This window comes from Bubalus bubalis, chromosome 3, assembly GCF_019923935.1.
Source record: "Bubalus bubalis isolate 160015118507 breed Murrah chromosome 3, NDDB_SH_1, whole genome shotgun sequence".
NCBI classification, from domain to species: Eukaryota; Metazoa; Chordata; class Mammalia; order Artiodactyla; family Bovidae; genus Bubalus; species Bubalus bubalis.
The window spans coordinates 1,106,143-1,131,701 of NC_059159.1; the positions used below are offsets into that span (position 1 = coordinate 1,106,143).

The 25,559-nt window shown below is 48.8% G+C and overlaps 1 protein-coding gene and 1 long non-coding RNA gene across 12 annotated transcripts in view; one reads left to right on the forward strand and one right to left on the reverse strand.

The window, feature by feature from the left end:
- The window catches only part of CEP112 (centrosomal protein 112), a 326,687-nt gene extending 304,538 nt beyond the window's left edge, over positions 1 to 22,149 (forward strand). For all 10 annotated transcript variants that reach the window (XM_025279329.3, XM_025279335.3, XM_025279324.3 and 7 more), the window contains 3 exons: positions 17,342 to 17,443; positions 20,622 to 20,686; positions 21,698 to 22,149. In XM_025279329.3, the coding sequence (XP_025135114.3) occupies positions 17,342 to 17,443; positions 20,622 to 20,686; positions 21,698 to 21,701 (171 nt within the window). In that variant the 3' untranslated portion in view covers positions 21,702 to 22,149. The remainder of the gene's footprint in view (positions 1 to 17,341; positions 17,444 to 20,621; positions 20,687 to 21,697) is intronic.
- LOC123332487 lies at positions 7,695 to 19,234 on the reverse strand. Of its 2 annotated transcripts, none has more exons than XR_006549249.2 (3): positions 19,104 to 19,234; positions 18,607 to 18,690; positions 7,695 to 7,824 (listed from the first exon to the last, which is right to left on the reverse strand). It is a non-coding gene; the product is annotated as an uncharacterized LOC123332487 (long non-coding RNA). The 2 variants fall into 2 exon arrangements; XR_006549250.2 differs by lacking the exon at positions 19,104 to 19,234 and adding an exon at positions 18,879 to 19,040.
- Positions 22,150 to 25,559: the final 3,410 nt, after the last annotated feature.

Genomic DNA, 25,559 nt, shown 5'->3' on the forward strand with positions numbered 1-25,559 from the left:
ACCACATTATTGTTTATTCCTGAAGAGTGTGTGGGCCTCCCGTGGGGCCCAGTGACCCATGAGGGAGAAGGTGAGCGTCGGGAGGACCAGCGTCAGCGAGGTAAAGCCATCGCTGGCCGGCACTTAAAGCCCCGTCAGCGCCAGGGGCCACCAGCGAGCCTGTAGTCACCGGCAGCCTCACAGACAGACATGGGGTGCAGACAGAGGGTCAGTTAGCCAGAATCATGGCAGTCGTCAAGAGGAAGACCAGCTCTGTCTTTTACAGATTTCCAAGCCTTTAATTTCCATTTTCCATAATGGATTTTAAAACCTCACAGTCTTGGCTGCTATGGGCTAACAGATCTGCAGTGCAATCTATTCAGAAGTCCCAACAGCTCAAAATTGTGTTTTATCCCTAAGCACATCATTAAAATGGGAATAATAATTGCAACAGAAATACCATTCAAAGACTTTTACTGACTTTTCGTGTTTAATGGTTATTACTCTGGCTTCTTTCAAGTAGCTTTAATAACCACAGTTTATTTACAAAATTCAGGCTGATTCCTTTGTTCCCAAGACAGCTGGTATGACACGTTGCTGTAAAATGTAAGCTGTTATGAGAGAGAGAACCACATTTAACTTTGGCCACATCTTATTCTCAATGAGAGTTTGAATTCTTGCCCCTGTTTTCTGAAAAACACTTGAAGCGTGCATTTCATCAAACCATGCCTTGTAAATCATTATTCTGGGAGATTTCCGTGGCAAAGCAAGTCAGCCCACTTGCACCCAAAACCACCACTGGAAGCCATGCACAGCGACCACAGAGCCATTTCCGTGGCAACTCAGGGCGGCTCTGGTGGGTGAGTGGGCTCCGTGCTCCATCACTGCTCTCCTGAGAGTCCCTCCGTGTTGGCCTTCACTCGAGGGGTGGGAGGCAGGTCCCCGTGTGCCCCCGCTGTGTGGTTTCAATCTCCTGCTCCGCGGACGCCCCAAAGCCAAGCGCCAGCACAGCTCCCCCTGCATCACTGCAGCTGCTCTGGAAAGCGTCCTCTGCGCTGCTGGAGTGGCTGCTGGTCATCAAACGCGGACGGGGGATGAAGCTGGGGTCCAGCCGCGGGACACACGGGCTCTGAACTCTGACCTGGGCTGCCAGGTTCAAAGCCACACTGAGCGCCCGGGGCTGGGTCTCGTTCCCTGCCGCCCGTGGGAAGAGATGTGATCACGCGTTCTCACTTCTTTTGATTTCTTTTTTTTTTTTAAGGTAGTTTTGTCTTTAATTTTAGTCTTTTTTAAAATTAGTTTTTAAAATCCAAAAATAATGGATCCAAATGAGTAAATAATTGTTGCTCTTTTTCAGTCACTCAGTCGTGTCCCACTCTTTGTGACCCCATGAACTGCAGCACACCAGGCTTCCCTGCCCTTCACTATCTCCCGGAGCTTGCTCAAACTCATGTCCATTGAGTCACAGATGCCATCTAACCGTCTCATCCTCTGTCGTCCCCTTCTCCTCCTGCCTTCAATCTTTCTCAGCATCAGGGTCTTTTCCAGTGAGTCGACTCTTCGCATCAGGTGGCCAAAGTATTGGAGCTTCAGCTTCAGTCCTTCCAATGAATATTCAGGGTTGATTTCCTTTAGGATTCACTGGTTTCATCTTGCTGTCGAAGGGTCTCTCAAAAAAGGAGGAACAAAAGCTAAAAACCAACTTCGGCTGTGTCCCACCTTATAGAATTGGTGGACGAGGACAGTGATCAAGCGTTACCCTGGGGGATGGAGTATCGTCTCCCAGGAAAGTAAGAAGGCTGGGTTCCTGGGCCCTATCCTGTCAAGGCATACTTCACTGGCAGTTACTAAGCCCTGAATTCCTGGAACTGAGGAAGAAAAAGCAGAGATAAAACACAGGGATGGGAAGAGAGAGTGAGTCAGCATGGTCAGGAGAGATAAGTGTTTGATGACTGTTTATTGTGCTCATCACATTCAGAAAAAGAGGGTCAAATAGTATAAGCCTTACTTGCAATTCCTTTTCTACTGTGGTCCAGCCAGAAAAGATCTCCTTTTCCTGTTGAGGAAGGGCTGTTTTGAGGTAGAAGCAGTTGAAATTGTTGTCGAGCGAATGACAGAGCAGAAGTATTTCAGAGACGTGAGATGTATGTCAGTCTATGTTAGGAATAAAGAAGGAAAGGTGATTTTTTTTAATACAGGGGAAAAATTCAGAAGTTTAAAAGACCACTTGAACATACTTTCCTTGTAAATCACCTTTTGGATTTCTATACAGAATTGGGCTTCCCTGGTGGCTCAGACAGTAAAGAATCTGCCTGCAATGCAGGAGACTCGGGTTCAATCCCTGAGTTGGAAAGATCCCCTGAAGGAGGAAATGGCAACCCACTCCAGTACTCTTGCCTGGATAATCCCATGGACAGAGAAGCCTGACAGGCTACAGTCCAGGGGGTCAAAAAAAGTCGGACATGACTCAGCAACTAAACAACAATAATAGCAATTTGACGTGTTATGATGCTATTTTAAATGACGTTATTTTTAATTTCATTTTCTCAGTTGCTGGTGCTGAGAAAGACAATTGACTTTTTGCATAGACTTACTTTATCACGTTTAGGGAATTTCTTTCTATTCTTACCAAAAGTCTCTTTTCTTTTTAAAATTATAAATGGATGTTTCTTAAATACCTCCCTTCCATCTTTTGAGATAATTATATGAATTTTGTCCTTTATTCTACTAATGCAGTGGACTTCATAGATTTTTCTAATGTTAAATCCATGTTGCACTTCTAGAATAAGCCTCATTTGATCATGAAGACTTATTCCTTTTTACCTTTTGCTGGATTTTGGTTCACTAATATTTTGTTCAGAATTTTTACATCTATGCTTATGAATGACATTATCATACAATTTTCTTTTATTGTGATGATCTTATTAGATTTTGGTGTCAAAGTTTGCTGGTCTCATAAGACAAACTGGAGTGTTCCCTCTTTATCTGTTTTCTGGAAGAATTTGTGTAATACTGATAATTATTTCATCCTGAAAACGTTTGTTTGGTAGATTAAGCTATCTGGGCCTAAAGATTTTTTTGTTGGAAGATTTTCAGTTATTTATGGATGTACTTTGCTTAATGGCTGTGGTATCAGAATTTCTGTTTTAACTTCTGCCTCGTTTTCTCTTCTCTGTTTGAGGCTATAATTTTATATATACATATAAATAGGTATACTCCTGACCTTCTAACTGTATTTCCTATGTTCTATATTGATTCTGCTTATTTTTTTTAATCTAGCTTCTTCTTCACTGAGTCTCTCCTTAGCTGTGTCTCACCTGCTGTTATACTCGCTATTAATTTTAAGTGTTGAATATTCCAGAGCTGGAGTTTCTACTTAGATCCTTGTTTACTTTCCCATTCTGTGCTGAAGGTCACTGCTCTTGCCCTAACTTTGTTGAACATGTCTATGTTGGTTCTTTTAAAGTCTGGGTCTGATAACGTTACACGGGTTCATGTGGTTATCATTTTGCTGCATTTGTTTCACTCCGCTTCTGGTCACATGGGCTTGGTTTCTCATGAGCCTGATTATTTTTGATTGTGTGCCAGATATTTTATATAGAACTTGATAGGAATATTTGGAGTCCTAAGATGATGGTCGTTTTCTCTGGAGAGAATTTACATTTGCTTCTCGGTAGGCAGGTGGTGCCCTTGCCATCTTGAACAGCCGTAGTCCATTTAGGTGGGCCTCCATCTGGGGAGGGATGGTCTGTGTCCAGCTCACTCCCACTCCTAGGGTGTAGCCCCAGGGGCTCCACCCAGAAGCATGGGTCTTACCAAGCACTCCCCTGCCGTGAGCCCTGGATGTGGTTTATGTCTCCCTGGCTTCTTTGTGAGGCTGTTGAAAGATCTACTCAGCTTCTCAAGCTCTGACCGGCCAACCTAGAATAGGCAGAGGCCCCTGTTCAAATGTCCCCAAAGCCAGACTCCTCAGTTCTCTGCATTTCTCTCCTCTCCGGGTTGGCCCCATAACCCTTCGCTGCCCTCCTGGTTCCCTGAGAGCTTGACGCAGACTCGGTAGACAGTCATTACTAGAAGCGGAAACCCACCACAGAGCTCCCTTGACTTATGATGAGGTTGCACCCTGATGAACCCATTGAAGCTGACAACGCTACAAGCTGAAAATTCGTCTAATATACCGAAGCACTTCTGTTAGCCTACGGTTGGGTAAAATCACCTAACACAAAGCCTAGTTTATAATAGCGTTGAATATCTCATGCAATTTATTGAATACTGCCTTCAAAGTGAAATTCTTTCAGAATGGTTTGTCGGGACACAAAGGTTATAAGAATGCTGGCTGTTTGCCCTTGTGATCACATGACTGACCAGGAGCCACTGCCCAGCATTGCGACAGGGTTGTATCACTAGCCCTGGAAAAGACCAAAATCCAAAGTATGGTTTCCACTGAAAGTGTATCACCTTCACACCTCTGTAAAACAGAAAACTGGGAGTCGTTCCATCAGCAGTCAGGGGCCATCTGCATTTACACTGCTGTGAATTACTCGATCACATTATTGCTAATCTCTTCTATTGACTTGATTTTCTAATTTGATCTGTAGAAATTCATTTTCGTATGAACTCTATTAATGATTTGTTAAATATGTTGCAAGTGCTTTCTCCTAGTTGCTTACCTTTAATCTCTTTATCCAATATTTTAATTTTTGAGAACATTATCCTCTGTTTTTCTCCTTTATGATTTCTAAGCTTGCTTAGGAAGGTCTTCCCTCCCCCAGGATTATAAAACATATTCTCTTTTATTTTCTTCCATTACTAATGAGAGTTTTCTTTTATGCATTTTGACTCTTTAATCCACCTCAAATTTATTGTCATATACCATATGGTATGAGGATTATAATAGAATGTTCCCCCAAGGAGAGGTCCATTCTCTCATCTGTAGACTTTGTGAATATATATATCACATGGCAGAAGAGAGTCTGCCAAGGCAGCTGAAGTGAAGAATTGGTGAGCGTGAAACAGGGGCGGTATCTCAGATCAAGCAGGCAGTGAGCTCAGTCTAAGCACGTGGCTACATCAAGGGCAGAGGGCCCTCTGGCTGGAGGCAGAAGGCAGTGACCGAGGTGGGGCCAGAGAGCCTCAGAGAGGTGCAGGGCCCGAGGGAGGGCCCAGGTGACACCCAGCAGGGCGGGGGGCGTCGCTCTGCGGGGAACTGAACTCTGTCCACAACCTCAAAGAGCGCCTCCAGGTTAGAGCCTGGCTCTCACCTTTCTGCCGCACGAGACCAGAGCAGAGGGGCCAGGAGCCCTCAGCCTTCTCCTGGAACTGGGAGGTGGTGGGCTTGTGTTGTTTCAAGCTGCTATGTTTGTGGTCGTTTGTTACAGCAACCCTAGAACTGGTACAGGGATCTTAATTTATTTCCAAAAATATACCCAGTTATTGGAACCATTTATGGACTGAGATATTCTTCCCCTATTTACTGGAAATGCTGCTTTGTCAACAATCAGATTTTCCATTTGTATGTGAATCTGCTTGGGACTTTGTATTCTTTCCTGACCATCAGCTTCCTGTGCCAAGATGAGTCACAGGGTATGGTGCTTGGAGGCGTGGACTCTGGAGCCCCAGGGCTGGGGTTCACATCCCAGCTTTGCCACTTCCACGTCGAACAAATCAGCTTGCTTTTTTTGCCTAGGTTTCCCTGTCTTGAAAATGGGTTAATAATTACACCCACCTCATAAAATTGTTGAGAAGATTGTCAGTTGCTGCTGCTAAATTGATTCGGTCGTGTCCAACTCTGTGTGACCCCAGAGATGGCAGCCCACCAGGCTCCCCCGTCCCTGGGATTCTCCAGGCAAGAACACTGGAGTGGGTTGCCATTTCCTTCTCCAGTGCATGAAAGTGAAAAGTGAAAGTGAAGTCGCTCAGTCATGTCCGACTCTTCGCGACCCCATGGACTGCAGCCCACCAGGCTCCTCCACCCATGGGATTCTCCAGGCAAGAGCACGAGTGGGGCGCCGCTACCAGTCAGTTACTACATGTAATCCCCTCACAAGGGCTAGTGCATAGCAGCTTGTGTTATCTGTAGGGAGCGTCTTCTCTCGTCATTGTTTCAGGATTGTCTTACTTATTTTTGAGCATTAGGACTTTCACACGGGTCTCAGAATAGCTTCTGTGTTTTAAAATCTCACCAAGGGTTTGGTTAGAATCGCTCTTACTGCACTTCACCAATCAGTCTTCGAAGAATTAATGCCTTTGCATTAATTATTAATTAATGTTTGTATTTCATTAGGTCTCCTTCTGATCTTCAGTACAATTGAAATGTTTTCTTCTATGGACAGTGTACATTTCTTATTAGATTTATTCCCGAATATATCATGGCATGTTTTGCCTTTTGTGCGTTTTCCCTTTATGTTCTCTCAACAGTTGTCCCTGTTGTTCAGAGACATACTGACACTTGTTTGTATAGATCCACCCCAACCAGAGCAATTTATTATTCCTGGTTTCATTCTTTCTTACGGCTGAGTAATAGTCCACCGCGTGTCTGCAGCGCATCTTCCGGATCCGGCCGCCTGTCGGTGGACGCTGAGGCTGCTTCCGTGTCTTGGCCACTGTAAATCGTGCCTCTGTGAACACTGGTGTGCGTGTGTCTTTTCCAAGGATGGTTTTCCCTGGATATATGCCCAGGAGGGGGGTTCAGGGTCACATGGTAGCTCTATTTTCAGTTTCCTGAGGAGCCTCCCCTCTGTCCTCCACAGAAGCTGCTTGAGTTTACATTCCCACCCACAGCCTCAGGCTCCCTTTCCGGCTCCTGCGAGTTTCCGCTTCCTGTGACAGAGAGAATCTGTGGGGTTTAGACCCACACCTTCATTATAATTACCTGTGTGCGTGCTTGTCCTTCCCGCTGGACGGAGACGCAGAGGGTGCAACGTGCTAGGAACACACACACACACGTGCATCTACACGCATGCCGGTATACACACACACATACACGTACACACACGCGGGGAGCCTCTCCCACGCGTGACAGCACCGTCACTCCCGTGGGTCCCGCACACGCTGGTGGGCAGCCGGGGGAGCCTCCACGCCCATCCTCAGCCGAGCGCCAGCCTGTCCCCCGTGGACCGGCAGCGCTGGACCCCAAGCAGGGGAACGAGTGACATTCCAGCAGCAGCAGAGCGGAAGACGCCCCGCCGGCCCGCCCAGGAGGTGGGGCCCTGGGTCTGACTGGCGGTGTCGGAGGCGCTTGATTCCTTGTCGGCCTCTGAAATCCCAGGGATGCTGCTCCCCAAAAGCTACATGCAGTTGGGCAGTTTTAGGGTTTTCTTTGCCTTCGTGGTTATGAATTATATGGACTCTGAGTGCTTAACTACAAACTGAGGGTTTTCCAGGTTGGGGATCAGACTTATGAGAAGAAAACTGCTGAAATACAAGTCCCTGGGGTGACAAGGGCCCCTGGGTGTGGGCAGGAGGTTCCAGACCTAGAGTCACGCTTACTGTGCGCGTTGGACACTCCGCACACCTGGAGGCCCCAGCCGGTCAATCGCAAGGCCCCATGTGAGAACTGTTTACTAATCAAAAATAAAATTTCCTAAATGGGCTCGTCACCAACTTCTATTTTATTGAAATGCAGTGACGTCCCTAAGTGTCCTGGGTGCAGGGCTCCATCTGAAGGGCAGGGAGCTGCCAGGCAGACCTTCCCAGGCGGAGGGAGACCCTGGAGAGCCCGGCCGTGTGGCCTCTGATGCTGCCTCCGTCTTTGAGGTTCTGCAGGTTTATCCTCAGTGTTCAAATATCAGAGCTCATCTTCATCCCCTTTCCATGTTGTTTGGATGGATGAAATTTAACACAGACCTGAAATATCAATAACCTCAGATATGCAGGCAACACCACCCTTATGGCAGAAAGCAAAGAGGAGCTAAAGAGGCTCTTAATGAAAGTGAAAGAGGAGGGTGAAAAAGCTGGCTTAAACTTAACATTCAAAAAACTAAGATCATGGCATCCGGTCCCATCACTTCATGGCAAACAGATGGGGAAACAATGGAAACAGTGACAGACTTTATTTTGGGGGGCTCCAAAATCACTGCGGATGGTGACTGCAGCCATGAAATTAAAAGATGCTTGCTCCTTAGAAGAAAAGCTATGACCAATGTAGACAGCATGTTGCAAAGCAGAGACATGACTTTGCCAACAAAGGTCTATCTAGTCAAAGCTATGGTTTTTCCAGTAGTCATGTATGGATGTGAGAGTTAGACCATAATGAAGGCTGAGTGCCAAAGAATTCATGCTTTTGAACTGTGGTGTTGGAGAAGAGTCGTGAGAGTCCCTTGGACTGCAAGGAGATCAAACTAGTCAATCCTAAAGGAAATCAGTCCTGAATATGCATTGGAAGGACTGATGCTAAAGCTGAAACTCCAATACTTTGGCCACCTGATTCAAAGAACCTACTCATTGGAAAAGACCCTGATGCTGGGAAGGATTGAGGGCAGGAGGAGAAGGGGATGACAGAGGATGAGATGGTTGGATGGCAACACCGACTCAATGGACATGAGTTTGAGTAAACTCCGGGAGTTGGTGATGGACAGGGAAGCCTGGCATGCTGCGGTCCATAGGATTGCAAAGAGTTGGATATGACTGAGCGACTGAACTGAACTGTTCCTAGAATTAATGACCACCCAAATCCTCAGTGATTTTAGTCACAGTTTTAGTCAATCCTATAACAGATACCAACTCGGAAAATACTGCTTTATTCCCCCACCTGTTGCCCTGAAACTGTGGCCACTCTGCAGTTCCCTGGGCTTCTCCACTTGGCTCCCTGGGCGTTCTCCTAAGCTTGTTCAGCCACTTGCCTCCTGGACTTCTGGGCTTCAGTTCTGTCAGGTCGGATTTAAATCACGGTTAAGGCTCAGTGGGCCCATCTTTGTCCTCCGCTTAAGAAGTATTATAGAGGTCATGACACCGGTACAAAGAAGTGACTCCAGCGTCTCATTCCTCGAGGCAGCGCTGGGTGTGGGTTCCCCCCGAGGCTGCAGCCCAGCCCGCCCCGCATGCCACAGGTGCCCAGAACCAGGCGTGTGCTCTGGGTGCTTCCAGGCCAGCGGTGCAAGACCAGATGTGAAGTGTTTCCCAGACACTCCTCTGACTCCACGTGACATTCCCCTCAGACCGGGTGCCCGTGCTTAAAGAATACCCTAAGGATCCAAAGAGAAGGAATTACTGGCTGTGCTTGGTTCACGTGAAGTCTGTGATGAGGGGAGGGAGTGCCGAGGAACGAGAGCCTGGGGCCAGCCTCTGCGCTGCTCATTCGGGAGCGCTCAGGAGTGAGTGCACCTCTCCATCGGTGGGAGCTCGCAGTGTTTGTTACAAGTGCTTTAGCATGAAAACAGAGGTGACCACTGGCATTTCTCTCGTGAAGCCAGTTGGTGGTTTGGGGAGATCGGGCACGGCTTGCTGCGAGAGGACCCACCCTTCAGTCGCGGCTCTTTGTCACTTGGTACCTTGCTTGCAGCAGCAGGAGCCACAGAGAGCACTCAGCCCTCCGCTTGAGCTCCGTGAACCAGGGGCATTTTCTGTGCACATCTCCGCCAGGCGGGTCCTGGGAAGGCTGCTGGCCATCCACCAGCGAGTGGGCTGCTGGACACGACGGTCTCTCATCAATGAAGGCGTGTGGGCAAAGCCCTGACGGTGCCCACAGAGGCCAGGAGCAGAGAGGGGCCACCGAGGCCACAGTGGGAATTTGTAGCTGACCCCATCAAGACTGCGTGTGTGTGTGTGTGTGTGTGTGTGTGTGTGTGTGTGTGTGTTGTTGTTGTTGTTGTTTACTCTCTGCAGCCTCTGGTGAAGAAAGCAGGCTGCAACAGGTGCCCTGAGCTGGAGTCTGGCCCAGAAGACCAGTGGAATGAGTGTGTCCAGTCCGGCTGAATCAGCAAGAGAGATGGGGGAGCACTCCCCCTTAGTGGGAGCAGGGACACTAGGTGGGCAGGGAGGCTGGCGATGGCGGCGGCTCGGTCAGGCTGAGCCCCCCTGGCCATCAGCCGGCGCCACGTCGTCACCACGCATCCTTGTCCCCGGCTGGGCGGCCGGGCCAGCTCGTCATCAGGCGCACAGTCCAGGCCCTGGCAGTTTTCACGTAATCCAGTAGAAATAGCTGCTTGAAACTCATACTGGTTTAAACAGTGAGAATGCTTTGTTCCGTGTAACTGAGCCGCAGCGCTGGCTTCAAGGGAGGCCTGATCCAGTCACGCAAGTTCTGTGGCCAGAAGCCGGGGGCTTGCGCTCCGTTTTGAGGCTGTTTCCTTATCGTTGGCTCCATTCTCAGCAATTCTCTTCCTCGTGGTTGCAGGACAACCGCGAGCAGCTCCTGGCCTGCACTTCCAGGCTCAAACCACAGAAGAGGAAGCGCCTGTCCCAGCAGCTCCATGTCACAGCCCGCACTCCATCCTGGCTGGACCTCGAACAGTGGGCAATGCCAGGCCGCCCAAATGGAGTTAATGAAGCTGGCCCCTCCCAGGTCCCGAGGTCTGAAGACAGGGCTGAGCTCGGGAGAAAAATCCAGCTGCTTCCACATTCTGGGCCTCAGACCCCAGGTCCCTCCTGTCCTTACCTATTGTCCCAGCAGTGGGGGAGGGCCCGGCTTGCCAGGGAGCTAGAGGTCCAGGGGCCAGCAGAGCGGGCATGGAAAAGCCTGTGATGTGGCAACAGAAGTCACTGAAATCGAGGAGGTATTATGGAAAGATTTTCTCAAAGTTGGGGGCGGGGAAAGCATTCCGTAATGCAGGGTAAAATAGTATCTTTATTCCAAAATCTCAGACTTGTTGCTGCCGAAGTGAAAGTGAAAGTCACTCAGTCATGTCCAACTCTTTGCAACCCCGTGTTCTATACAGTCCATGGAATTCTCCAAGTCAGAAGACTGGAGTGGGTAGCCTTTCCCTTCTCCAGGGGAATCTTCCCAACCCAGGGATCAAACCCAGGTCTCTCGTATTGCAGGTGGATTGTTTACCAGCTTAGCCACAAGGGGAGCCCAAGAATACTGGAGTGGGCAGCCTATCCCTTCTCCAGGGGATCTTCCCAACCCAGGAATCAAACCGGGCTCTCCTGCATTGCAGGTGGACTGTTTACCACTGAGCCAGCAGGGAAGCCCAGGGTCAGTGTTAAATTCATGGGCAAGATACAGGGCAGGGAGGGAACTGCCCGGAAGTCTCAGTCACCACTCGAGCTGCCCAGAGAGATGCTCCTGAGAGCAGCCGCCGATGGTCGCAAATAAAGCAAGCATACACCTGAGAACTCCATCCGAGGAAGAGAAGACCCTTGCTGTTTGTCTTCACGTATAGACAGGGTAGTAAAGTTTTCACCATAGTATGTTTTACCGTAAGGACCAATGAACAGGCAGAAGGGCCATGTGAAGCGTTGTCAGTCATCTCATCAGCACGGTGTTTAGGGTCTTTATTTCTAAATTTAGAGAGTGATGTTCCTCCATCACTGAAGTCAAGAAAAAAACTGTGCCGCCAAGGATGGAGCAGCCCGCTGCCCCCAGCGCTGGCAGAGGGCTTTCTTCTTTGTCTTTTTTACTCTCCACAGTGAGTTCTTCTCAGACGTCATCTGAATATGTTTCTAGATCTCAGTACATTTTTAATACGAACAAAATCTTCCTGCTCTTGATTTGACCTTTGTTGGCTTGGTGTGTTTTAAAGAAGATGTGGGCAACAGTTTTATGAAGAATGCGCAGAGACATTCGTGGAGAAGCACATTGGTGAGAATAACAATGAAGAAGACAAGGCGCCTCCTTCCTCATCGACCAGCACACGCGCTCCTCTCTCTGTGCTGAGTCTTAAGGTCGTGTGGGTTTTGTCTGAGCCAGGGGCAGCACACACAAGGCTTTTAAAGGGCATTTAACCAGACTGTTCCTAACAGAAATTCTACTCTCACGTCTGTCCAAATGGACCAAGCCAAAGTACTGATTTATCCAATCTGTAAAAACAGAAACTGCAGCCTCTATTTTTTTTTTTTTTTTGGCCACAGTTCAGTTCAGTTCAGTTCAGTCACTCAGTCGTGTCCAACTCTTTGCGACCCCATGAATCACAGCACGCCAGGCCTCCCTGTCCATCACCATCCCCCGGAGTTCACTCAAACTCACATCCATCGAGTCAGTGATGCCATCCAGCCATCTCATCCTCTGTCATCCCCTTCTCCTCCTGCCCCCAAGCCCTCCCAGCATCAGAGTCTTTTCCAATGAGTCAACTCTTTGTATGAGGTGGCCAAAGTACTGGAGTTTCAGCTTTTCATCCCTTCCAAAGAAATCCCAGGGCTGATCTCCTTCAGAATGGACTGGTTGGATATCCCTGCAGTCCAAGGGACTCTCAAGACTCTTCTCCAACACCACAGTTCAAAGCATCAATTCTTCGGCACTCAGCCTTCTTCACAGTCCAACTCTCACATCCATACATGACCTCTGGAAAAACCATAGCCTTGACTAGATTAACCTTTGTTGGCAAAGTAACGTCTCTGCTTTTGAATATGCTATCTAGGTTGGCCATAACTTTCCTTCCAAGGAGTAAGCGTCTTTTAATTTCATGGCTGTAGTCACCATATGCAGTGATTTTGGAGCCGAGAAAAATAAAGTCTGACACTGTCTCCACTGTTTCCCCATCTATTTCCCATGAAGTGATGGGACCGGATGCCATGATCTTCGTTTTCTGAATGTTGAGCTTTAAGCCAACTTTTTCACTCTCCTCTTTCACTTTCATCAAGAGGCTTTTGAGTTCCTCTTCACTTTCTGCCATAAGGGTGGTGTCATCTGCATATCTGAGGTTATTGATATTTCTCCCGGCAATCTTGATTCCAGCTTGTGTTTCTTCCAGTCCAGCGTTCCTCATACTGTACTCTGCATATAATTAAATAAGCAGGGTGACAATATACAGCCTTGATGTACTCCTTTTCCTATTTGGAACCAGTCTGTTGTTCCAGGTCCAGTTCTAACTGTTGCTTCCTGACCTGCATACAGATTTCTCAAGAGGCAGATCAGGTGGTCTGGTATTCCCATCTCTTTCAGAATTTTCTACAGTTTATTGTGACAGTCAAAGGCTTTGGCATAGTCAATAAAGCAGAAATAGATGTTTTTCTGGAACTCTCTTGCTTTTTCCATGATCCAGCAGATGTTGGCAATTTAATCTCTGGTTCCTCTGCCTTTTCTAAAACCAGCTTGAACATCAGGAAGTTCACAGTTCACGTATTGCTGAAGCCTGGCTTGGAGAATTTTGAGCATTACTTTACTAGCACATGAGATGAGTGCAATTGTGCGGTAGTTTGAGCATTCTTTGGCATTGCCTTTCTTTGGGATTGGAATGAAAACTGAACTTTTCCAGTCCTGTGGCCACTGCTGAGTTTTCCAAATTTGCTGGCATATTGAGTGCAGCACTTTTGCAGCAGCATCTTTCAGGATTTGAAATAGCTCAACTGGAATTCCATCACCTCCACTAGCTTTGTTCGTAGTGATGCTTTCTATGGCCCATTTGACTTCACATTCCAGGATGTTTGGCTCTAGGTCAGTGATCACACCATCGTGATTATCTGGGTCGTGAAGATCTTTTTTGTACAGTTCTTCTGTGTATTCTTGCCACCTCTTCTTAATATCTTGTGCTTCTGTTAGGTCCATACCATTTCTGTCCTTTATCGAGCCCATCTTTGCATGAAATGGTCCCTTGGTATCTCTAATTTTCTTGAAGAGATCTCTAGTCTTTCCCATTCTGTTGTTTTCCTCTATTTCACTGCATTGATCACTGAGGAAGGCTTTCTTATCTCTTGTTGCTATTCTTTGGAACTCTGCATTCAGATGCTTATATCTTTCCTTTTCTCCTTTGCTTTTGCTTCTCTTCTTTTCACAGCTATTTGTAAGGCCTCCCCAGACAGCCATTTTGCTTTTTTGCATTTCTTTCCATGGGGATGGTCTTGATCCCTGTCTCCTGTACAATGTCATGAACCTCAGTCCATAGTTCATCAGGCACTCTATCTATCAGATCTAGGCCCTTAAATCTATTTCTCACTTCCACTGTATAATCATAAGGGATTTGATTTAGGTCGTACCTGAATGGTCTAGTGGTTTTCTCTACTTTCTTCAATTTACGTCTGAATTTGGCAATAAGGAGTTCATGATCTGAGCCACAGTCAGCCCCTGGTCTTGTTTTGTTGACTGTATAGAGCTTCTCCATCTTTGGCTGCAAATAATATAATCAATCTGATTTCGGTGTTGACCATCTGGTGATGTCCATGTGTAGAGTCTTCTCTTGTGTTGTTGGAAGAGGGTGTTTGCTGTGACCAGTGCATTTTCTTGGCAAAACTCTATTAGTCTTTGCCCTGCTTCATTCCGTATTCCAAGGCCAAATTTGCCTGTTACTCCAGGTGTTTCTTGACTTCCTACTTTTGCATTCAGGACCTTAGTTCCCCTACCAGGGATCAAACCCTCAGCAGTGAAAGTGCAGATTCCAAACCACTGGACCACCAGGGAAGTCACCAGAACCCCAGCCTGTCTTAAAAGCCTGAAGGTGGACTGCCCTCTGGCCCCCATTTCCTGTCTCATCTGGCACAGGTGCTGGTCACAGGAGCCCAGCTGTGTGTCTTTGGGTATGTTCTGCTTCCTGTGAACTCCAGCCCATGTTAAGAGGTTGGCCAAGGTGCCTTTTGCTGTTTTTCAGTCACTCAGTTGTCTCTGACCCTTTCAGACCCCATGGACTGTAGCCCACCAGGCTTCTCTGTCCATGGGTTTTCCCAGGCAAGAATATTGGAGTGGGTTGCCATGCTGTCCTTGAGGTGAGATGAAATGATAGGTTTGGTCAAAGGGTGCTGCAGAAGCAACAGTGAATCATGGCTGCCCCGCTCACTCCCCTACCTCAACATCCAGAAAAATCGCTCCCATTCAGAAATCGGTCCCATTCAGAAATGAAATTTTCACTTTTTTTAAGAGAAAGGAGTTAGCATAAGATCCTTGCTAGATTGAGAGAGAAAGAATATAAGCAAAAATCAAATTAGAACATAGACCAAATGGGAAATTACCCAAGAAGCAGGGAAAAGATTCAGACAAATTACAGTTCTTTGAAACAAATAGTTCTTCATAATGCCAAAGCATTTAAAGAACACACTGATATGCGTCTGTCTTTCTGAGAGAGAAACTGGACAGGATCGTTTTTATACCCAGCCAAGATGTATTTCACATGGACAGGTTGTGGGCAGACACTGCCAACAAGCAGGGACAGAGAGACTAGAGCAAACGTGAGCAATTTTAAAGGCGGTTGGTCAGGGCTTCCCTGGTGGCTCAGCAGTAGAGAATCTGCCTGCCAACACAGGGCGAGGAGACACAGCTTCAATCCCTGGTCTGGGAAGATCCCGCATACCACAGACAGCAGCCAGGCCCGTGGGTCAGAACTACTGTAGAGCCCAGGAGCCTCACCTGCTGAGCCCGTGTGCGTAGAGCCCCTGCTCAGCAACCAGACGCCAGTCAATGAGACGCCCACACACCGCACCTGGAGAATAGCCCCTGCTCGCCACAACTAGAGAATGCCCTCTCGGCAGTGAAGACCCAGCACAGGCAAAAATAAATACATACAATTGTTTTGTAAAATAGAGTAGTAGCTCAAAATTCCAGAGCCAGCATTGAGTGATAGAAAAAAACAGTCAATATACCATAGCCTGTGAGACCTGCTGAGGCTGCCCCTAAGGTCTGACTTACAAGTCATGTGTTTTTCCTGGTGTTTGCCTTTCATTTAAGTCAGTTGACAGATGTTACTATTGGACTTAAGTCCAAGAAGATAAAATGGGAAGAATCAAACATTTCATCAGTGGGGAAGATCATTTTCATCCTTTTTCTTTTCCCTTTGGATATAAATCACAAGATTATAACATACCTCAAAAAGTACTTTGCCAAAAATTTAAAAAATTACATTCAAGAACACTTGCAATGGGACTTGAGTAGGAAGTAAAATAAACTATTAGAGCACATTTCTTCCTTAATTTAGTCTAGTGTAAGAGACTTTTGGAATTAAAGGCTAGCAGTTTTAACATACTCAAGAAGTCCATTGACTTGTCTAACTGAACTCAGCTGCACTTACTTTCATAGTCAGGTGCCTGTTTCCAGGTGTGTCCAATGAATCGTCTGTGGGGTACACTGCAATTCAGCTTTAATATTCAGTTAAGTCCCCACAACACATGGAACAAATTTTCAAATTCCACAGCATCTCAGACTAGGAGAAAGGAATAGACAGAGCTGGAGAAAGACAGCAGGAAGGACAATTGCACTCAGACTCACACACAGACACGCCTCTGCATCCTGCTCAGACACAGGCTCCCAGACTGTCCTCCACACACAGACTCGCCTCTGCATCCTGCTCAGACACAGGCTCCCAGACTGTCCTCCACACACAGACTCGCCTCTGCATCCTGCTCAGACGCAGGCTCCCAGACTGTCCTCCACACACAGACTCGCCTCTGCATCCTGCTCAGACGCAGGCTCCCAGACTGTCCTCCACACACAGACTCGCCTCTGCATCCTGCTCAGACACAGGCTCCCAGACTGTCCTCCACACACAGACTCGCCTCTGCATCCTGCTCAGACACAGGCTCCCAGACTGTCCTCCACACACAGACTCGCCTCTGCATCCTGCTCAGACACAGGCTCCCAGACTGTCCTCCACACACAGACTCGCCTCTCCATCCTGCTCAGACACAGGCTCGCAGACTTCCCTCCACCTTCGGTGCCTGTTTGTAGCTTGACGAGCCCAGTGGCCACCTGTTCGCAGAATAAGCCCTGGATGTATTCTAGAGGCAGCGGGAAACTCGTGAATCAGACATACTCGTGGTGCCGAGGGTGCTGTGCCCTGGTCTACACGTCTGGGGGCACTTGGAGACGTGGCTGTGCAGGTTTTCCTTCCCTTGTGTCTTCATAATCACGTGACGGTACCAAGCACCCAGGCACCGAGACAGCGTGGGGGAGTGTCTGAGCCACCTGACCACGCGCTACGGGTCATCCTCACACACAGCATAGCGGGCCCAGCATCCACTCCCCAAACGAGAAGAGGATGTAGGGTCAGCATCGTGCGTGCATCGTGAGAGCAGAGGACACGTGTTTTCCTTACTTACTGCTGAAAGCTGTGCTGACGGGGCTTTTCGCGAAACAACATGCTGCTGCAGGGACCGCCTCCCGCAGGCTCCAGGATGACCGGCTGCCTTTTCAGTTTGTGACTGTGTTTCCCCATATCACATGCCAGCTGTCTGGCTTCTGACTTCATGTAACAAACTTACCTTTGTAATGATATGTTCCTGTGATTTCTTAAATTCAAACCAGTCATTTCTGTGGTTAAAAAAATTTGCTGTTTTTTCACTCTAGATAACTTACATACGACAAGAATATGAAACAAAATTTAAAGGGTTGATGCCGGCATCTCTAAGACAAGAACTTGAAGACACCATCTCCTCCCTAAAGTCACAGGTAATGCCTAGAACTCAGAAGCATCCTGTGGGCTCAGGTGGCTGGCTGCACGTTTTAATTAATAAGCTTCTTCCGAACTGGTGCCAGAAATCAGTGCCGTGTTGTGGAATAACTTGGTGCCAGGATAAAGTGTTTTGTGTTTTGGGGAGGTTTTAGAATTTTTCTGACCATTTTAAGAACTCTCTGCTTGATAAGGCTTTCTTGAAAGCATCCTTGAAATTGAAAAGTTCAATTATGGTTACTTTTATTTACAGTCCACATTCCAATACAGACTCACCCTTTTATTCTTGGTACCAGGCCTGAAATGCAATCACTTAGCACGTTGCTTACTTCTTACGATGTGAATGTGTGAAGAAGTAAAAAAACAGGGCTAAGTGTTTTTATTCTGATGTATTTTATATGATTATTAGAGATAAGAAGATGCATTTTAAGATCAAAGTAGGGTAATGACATAGTATTCAAACAATTTGGTTAAAGATTTCTGCTGAAACATGTAATTCTTGGTAGTTTATAAAAAATAAAATTGACTTCAGTTTTGATACTAAAACTTCCTGGTCTTCCCTGGTGGCTCAGTGGTAAAGAATCCACCTGCCAGTGCAGCAGACTCAGGTTCGATCCCTGAGTTGGGAAGATCCCCTGGAGGAGGGCAGGGCAACCCACTCCAGCATTCTTGCCTGGAGAATCTCAAGGACAGAGGAGCCTGGTGGGCTGCAGTCCATGGGCTCGCAAAGACTCGAACATGACTTAGTGGCTGAGTATGAGTGCAAAAAACTTCCTACATAAGCTTTCTCTAAAACATGTTTTATAAATTGCTGTATATATTTTATAGATACATAATTTTTTAGATTTTATATGGGTACTTTTTTAAAAATCAAATGTTTTAACTCAGTATGAGAAAGAGTTCACATATTCCCATTTCTAAAACACTTAGAAACTTAAAACATACTTTTTTTTTTCCTGGAGAAGCTCTGCAAGAGAAAAATTTCTCTGCTTTCTGTGCCAAGAACAGTGCCTGCCACAGAGAAGGTGCCCAGTACATGTATTTACAAAGAAAACCGATAACCCAGTTTAAGGCCACTCGCATTGTCTGTTTACATGTGAGGGGTGGATGCGTGGCGCATGAGAGCTGTGCCTTTTCTGTCCCCTCAGTAAAAGCCTCTTACCTGAAATGAGAAGCCCATTACATCCATCCTCATGCTACGGTTAGCTCCCACTTCTGGAGCTAAGGAGTCTGGCCATACTCACGCCTACCAACAAAAACAGACATGGCAGGAGAGGGTTAACCTAGAAGGGGTTGTGCGCACGCTCAGCCTCAGTCGTGTCCGACTCTATGACCCCATGGACTGCAGCCCTCCAGGCTCCTCTGTCCATAGGATTCTCCAGGCAAGAACACTGGAGTGGGTTGCCCTGCCCTCCTCCAGGGGATCTTCCGTACCCAGGGATCAAACCCGCGTCTCCTGCGTTGCAGGTGGATTCTTTCCCCCTGAACCACCGGGGAAGTCCTTAGAGAGGGTTACGTCATCTTTAGGTACATGAAAAGCTCTCCTTCAGGTGCGGTTCTCCCTTAACTGCGTAGGAGCCCTTCCTTGGGGCCGGCTGTGTGGGACCTAGCACCTTCAGAGGAGTTGTTGTTTTAGAAAGACAGAAATCTGATATCCACCTGCAGGGCTTCTGTTATCCTTCATATCAGTCACTGTAACAGAAGCGCTTCAGCTCCTAAAACTGGACGTTGACCCAGAAGGTGAGGGCTGTCAGCTGCGTGCCGGCCCCAAGTCAGCAGCTGCACAGCAGAGTCCCAGGCCGGGCAGGGGGAAGATTCACTTTGAAAGCACAGGTGCCCGTGTTTGTGAAAATTGTTGGAATTCCAATCGCAAAGCACGGTGGGGGCAGGGAGGAGGACGTAAGTGGACCTCGTGAACTGTCCCGGGGCACACTAGAGCAACAGGTAGCCTTGAGACCAGGGTGAGGCGTGCACCCCTTTAGATGAGCCCTACATGCTGCTCCTGCAGGCAGGCTTTCCGCTTTGCCAGCTGGCCTCTCCTGCGTAACTGTGGCTCAGGAGCCACCGTCACCATGGTTTCCATTCAGACCAGGGACGAGAGCACACAGTTCCGAAGTGATCGGAAGCCACCGACTCTGATTGCATTCAGCAGCAGTGTTGGTCATCAGAAAACCACCCGAGCGGTTGTATACAGCGCCTTTGAGTTTCCACCTGACACAGGTGTCTTTAATCGTGCAGCGGCAGAGCCGGAGCTTTGCACTTCGGGACCCCTCGGCCGCACCCTGCAGGCCTGGGGGCAGCTCAGGTCCCCGCACCCCTCGCCCTGGCTCCACTGGCAGGCTGTCAGGGCAGGGACCATGGGCAGTACCGGCCTAGAGCTCAATACTAGGCACCTGCCCCAGATTTAGTCCCTTCATGACATCTCATGACCTTGGCAAGTGGCTGTCGTTCACCCCAGTTCACAGGTGAGCATCAGAAGCAAAAAGGACTTTCTAGAACCGTGGGAGCCACACCAGGAACTGAGCCCAAGTTGGCCTGATCCAAGCACAGTGCACAGCAGAGCACAGCCTGTGCAGCCCCGGGGACTCCCCGGGGGCAGACGGCGGTCTCGGCAGGCGGCGATTTGCTTCCTTCTCACTCGTTCCTTCCGTCAGCAGCCGGGGGTGCCAGCCACGTCTCTGCCCTGAAAAGGAGACGGGGGCACACAGGTGCTCCAACGCCACCCGCCCCACACAGAAGGGCTCTTGCACAGGCAGCTGGATCAGTGCTAACAGAGCAGGAGAACACAGAGGCGGGGCCGCTGACCGGCTCGCAGGCAGAGGCGGCGAGGTGGGCAGGGGCCGAGACCCTGAGCCCGGGACTGGGCCATGGGCAGAAGGCCTGTGTCAAGGCCAGTGATCAGGAGGACGTGGGGCGGAAAGTGATGGAGGAGGCGGAGACAAAGCCGCCAGGGTGGGCCAGCTCCCTCGTCTCTGCGGTGTGGGCTGTGGACCCGCCTCTGCAGCCTCTGATGGCTTCCCGGGGTGGGGGGGGGGGGTGGGGGGGGGTGGATGTGGTCAAATGTGGAGCCACAGCATCAGGTTCCCAGGGGCCTGTGTTTCACCCAGGGGTCAGCGACCCTCCCGTGTCGCCGAGGAAACCCCCCGTGCCTCCTCTCACCCGGGGCCTCTTTTCCAGGTTAACTTCCTGCAGAAGCGGGCGTCTGTCCTACAGGATGAGCTGACCGCCTACCAAAGCAGAAGGTACGGCCGCCCGCAGGCCTCCTGACCAGTCAGTGCGTTTCACCTGGGAGGCTCCTGCCCGGGAGCTAGAGTCTTCATTAAAAGGCACAAACTTACCAGTGTTAGAAAAAGACTAATTTTTAGTGAAGAGCGTGTACTGGAGGAGCCCTCCCCCCGCCCCAGCATCATCATGCTCCATCAGCGCTATCAGCGAGGGTCAGCGGCCCCTGACGGGCCTGGGCTGCGGCAGGGTCAGGACGGGATGTGCTCTGCAAGCCCAGCTGCAGCTTAAGGAGCAGGTCTCCCTCCTGAGATGGTGGGCTGAACGCGGTCCTGGTTGCCCACTGCTTTAGGGCCCACGTCCCTTGAGCTCAGCGTGGACACAGGAGCTCCAGGTCCCAGAGATAAAGGCTCAGTGACGTCACCGTGCTGGCCAGGACCCTGGTGACCCCAGGGCCCCCGTTTCAGGGACGCAGGAGACCATTCTGGTCAAAGGTTCTCGAGACGTCGCTGACCTGGGTTGCATTTACCTGCCCCAACAGCCCTCCCCTTGTTCAATGAAAAGCTGAGCCATTTGGCATTGAATTAAAAGTAAAAACTCCGGAGACGCTGCCATACATGACTCCAGTAAACGACAGAGGCCTACTGTGCCGCACAGGGGACTGTGTTCAGTGTCTCGCCACAGCCTCTAAGGGGAGAGAATCGGAAAAAGCACATACACACACACACACACACACACACACCCCTAAATCAGTGTGCTATACAGCTGAAACAGCATTGTAAATCAGCTAGACTTCAATCGTTTTTTAAAAAGTGAAAACTTCGTGACTCGTTCACTTTTCAAAAGCTTCTGTTCCTTGGTATAGAGAGGACTTGATCCCTTCTGGGTGTTGATGATGAACAACATCAACACTGGTTTTGACATCAAGCATCCCTCCCACCCCACATCCAGCTCCTCCTGAATTAGAGCATATGTGACTTCGGATGGGCCGGGACGCCAGGAAAGCCGTAACTCTGGGATCTGCCTTTCAGGTGACCGTGTGGAGACCCCCCACATCACCCCGGAGAGAGCGGTGGATCCAGCCGTCCCAGCTGCACCGCAGATTTCTTCCAGCAGGTTTGAAGATTCGGATATTATTTCAGTAAACTGTGAGACCAGTGGCATTTTTTGATATTTAAATGTAATTAAGATCATAAAAACGTCCATCACTCATACAGCAATGGCTGGTTTTGTGTGTCTGCCTATTTTTTTTTTTTTAATGTTCCTTTATTTCCACTTTCCATATTTGTGTACATTTGAGTGTGTCCTGAGAATTGCTGGTTTGGGAGAAAGAAATGAATCGTCGCAATGCCTCATGGATGCCTTTGCATAGAATTTTACCAGTTGCCACTGCTCCAGATCACGTTTGTAGCATATCAATATTAATGTGTTTGCATTATCTTCATGTTCATATATTATTAAACTATTATTTTTTACTTATCGATTTTATTTCTACATTTTTATTGCACCTCATATGCTAGACTAAAGATGACATGGTATTTTTTCTCTGGAAAATACTGACCATCTCAAATCATGCTATGGGGAGAAAATATCTTATGTCAGGTCAAAGATCACATTCATACGTAGTGTGTTTCTTTAGAATAAAAATCGCTGAGGCAACTGACATGAGTCCGAGTCCCCGTCCCGCTGGTCTCCGATCTCATGTGGGCTCTAGAGGCCGAGTAGGGTGCGACTTGGGTGGCAGCTGTGGTTTTACTGTCACCTGCTCGACCTCTGACTTTATGGCTGTGGTTGAATTATGACCTCAATGGATGCTCCTTACGGAAGCCTCCGAACGTTGAGATGGGTTGGGAGGCCGCTCAATACCCTGGCAAGTGATGGTGGAATGACTTTGCCGGGTCCGCCTGCGGAGAGAATCTGGCGTTTTAGTGCCCACCCAGAGGCCAGGAAGCAGCTCTGTACTCAAGGGTCAGCCCCACCTTGCCAAGGAAATGCTGAGCTGCAGAGGATGGGCGCGTTCTCTTGGCTGCGCTGTGGTGCGCGCCTCGGGCCCTCTGAGCTGCTGGAAAATTCTGGGCCGTGGGCGGGGCGGGAGTCATCTGGTTTACTGTGAAAGGACAGGGCAGGACGTTTATTTACAGTTTTTCAAATTCTTTTCTCTTTCCCACACCCATCGTCATTGTCTGCTGCCTGAGGATTAATTACCGATTTTGTGCTGTGACTGAGACGTGGGGATGATAAGGGAGCAGCAGATTTTACAGCTGCGCCCAAAGCCAGGCGCAGGTCAGCCTGACCGCTGCCTGCTGGCCGCGGGCGGTGAGCGGCCTCCAGCCCTTGTGCTGAACTGTCTCAGCTGGCAGCTCGCTGCCTGCGGAGCTTCCCTGGCCCCTCCTCCAGGAACGCCAGTCTCTGTGCTCTGCACGCTCGGGGTTTCCTTGCCTGTAAAATAAATGGTAGCACTGGCCTAAGGACTATTTGGGAAAAAGCGAAATAGTGTCGTGTGCTGTTACGACGACCTGACAAGGGAAGGCAGTCGGTACCAGACTGTGACTCAGTGCCCGGAAGGGAGCCATCGTGACGCCATGATTGATTTTTAGTTCTTCTGTCCGGACCGTGAACAGTGGGTCGACAGGCAGCAGGTTTTGTCAGGCAGGACGGTTATTAGCGGCTTGAAGTGAGAGCGCTTTGCTGATGGTGTTGTATGCTCGAGCCCGGCTCCCACTCAGAGTATTTGTTCTCCGTGAGTAAATATCAGTAAGTGTTTTGGAAAGTTGCCTGCTATTCTTTCTTTTCCTTATTTCAAGGGTTATGAAATTACAAATGCAGGTGGACCTTTGACATTACCCAGATCCTGTTTCGCTCTGGGAGTCAGCGGACTGAAACACTGGTCGGTTGGGTTCTGTGTAACAGGAATTAGGTGGCCGACACGAATGTTCCTGTGAACATTCTCTGCTACAGGGAGGGAAAGACTGTGCTTAGCCCGTTGCAGATTCCTTGCTGAGGGGGGCACTCGGTATTTCCGTGGTTACTGGGAGAGGAAGTGAGTGCCCAGGGAATACATTAGGGACAGTGCGCCTCATTGTAAAGCCGTCTGACATGTCATCCTTTTTTCTATCTGGTGGAAGATCAACTGTTCATCACCAATACCTGACTCAGCTGCATTTCTGGCAGTTATTAGCGGCTCTGTACCTGAGCAGGCGCCTGTGCCCCTCATACGTCGACCCGCCGCCTCCAACAGGTGGGGCTGGCCTCACTGAGCAGAGGAAAGTTGTGGGGTCACCGTGTCATTGGTGAGCACATCTGTCCAACAAGGGGTCGGCTGGAGAAGGGTTCACGTGAACGCTGGCCTCAGTCGTCAGCACATTTCAGGGCTTTGTTTGACCCCCGTTTCCGCATCCCCGTAGTGAGCCACTTCAGGGCTCTGACCCCAGGTTTGGCCGTGTCCCTGCTCAACAATCAGCTCCCCAGACGGCAGCCACCCAGGGGCACCACAGAGAAAAAAGGGGATGAGAGGGAGGTGGCAGAGGCGGACGGGCTTGCTTCTTAGCCTGCGCGACGCTCGACTTGTGGCCCGCGGGAGAGGGCTGGGGTCAAACCTCGTCCCAGAGCAGCGCGAGGCGGCTGACTCGGCAGGACAGCACACACCCATGCGTGGCCTCATTAAAGGCCTCGGCAGAGAGGGGCAGAGAGGGGGCCGTGAGCTGGAGCTGACAATCAGCAGTCTTCTCATTGAAGCACATTCCCATCTGCGGAAGGCAGGGCTGTCCTAGCTTTCTTTCCCAGAGTAAAGAGGAAAGGTAAAAACATCAAAAATGCGGGGGGAAGGTTTCAGAACACAAGGTCATCCTCATCCACAGTGGCCTTAAAAGAACTGTCTCCTCTCAGCTTTCATATTTTGTTCAGAAAGGTCGTCTCTTTTAAGCCTTGTCATTAAAGGCGGTTTGTGCTTTAAAGTGGGTTATCAAAGGGTGTAGAAATTGCAAGTTACTGGGACTAAAATGCATGATCAATTTTGAGTCTGCTAACTACCACTCGCTTAGAATTGGCTGTGCTTCCACCCTGGCAGTCCCTTTGATAAAGCCAGGAAGAGATACATGGTTGGTCAATTCAAAGTAGGAAAAGCAGATAATTAGAGGAAACTTTTGTTCAACTGCTGAAGTGCCTCTTGGATATGGAGGCTTGATTAGGAAGTAGAGGCATGGGCTGTAATCATATCTGAGAAGTAAAAGTTGAAGATCCCAGATTTTGACCTGTGTTAACATTCTTCACTACGGTTTTAAGAACTGAATCAACCCTCAGATCATATTATTTCTTTCTCCATGGAGGAAGAAAAAGGCAACTTGAAATGTGAGATTGAAGGCATTTTGAAATCTGGATCCTCACCAGTATCCACTGCAGCTGAAGCTCCCTTCTTCCAGACATTTCAGTTTTAAGCAAGATTTCCACCAGGCAAATGTTTTAAAGCCAAAGGCCCAAGATGTTCCCTTAGATTCTGTTGTTTTCAGAACTGAACTTAGTCTAGACATGAGGCTAATAGATACTCTTATACCCTCTTCGGGAGTCTACCGTTGAAGAGAGTCTTACAGAGACCAGCTCGCTGGAAACAAAGACTCTATCACAGAGCAAAGCAAGAGGGTTACCTGGTGAGAAGCCTGGTAGATTTATTAGCTAAATGGGCCTCTGTGAGTGAAACCACTCTGCCCACACTCCTTCACTCCAGCTAGAAAGAGGAGCTAGTTCCTAGGTGGGGTCTACAGATAAGCCGTTTCCTTTAGGCAGCTCCCTTCACCGACTTGGGCCTCACTACTCTAATCTAGAACACCAAGGGTGTTGACGTTGTATATGCTCAGTCGCATCTGACTCTGTGACGCCATGGACTATAGCCCACCAGGC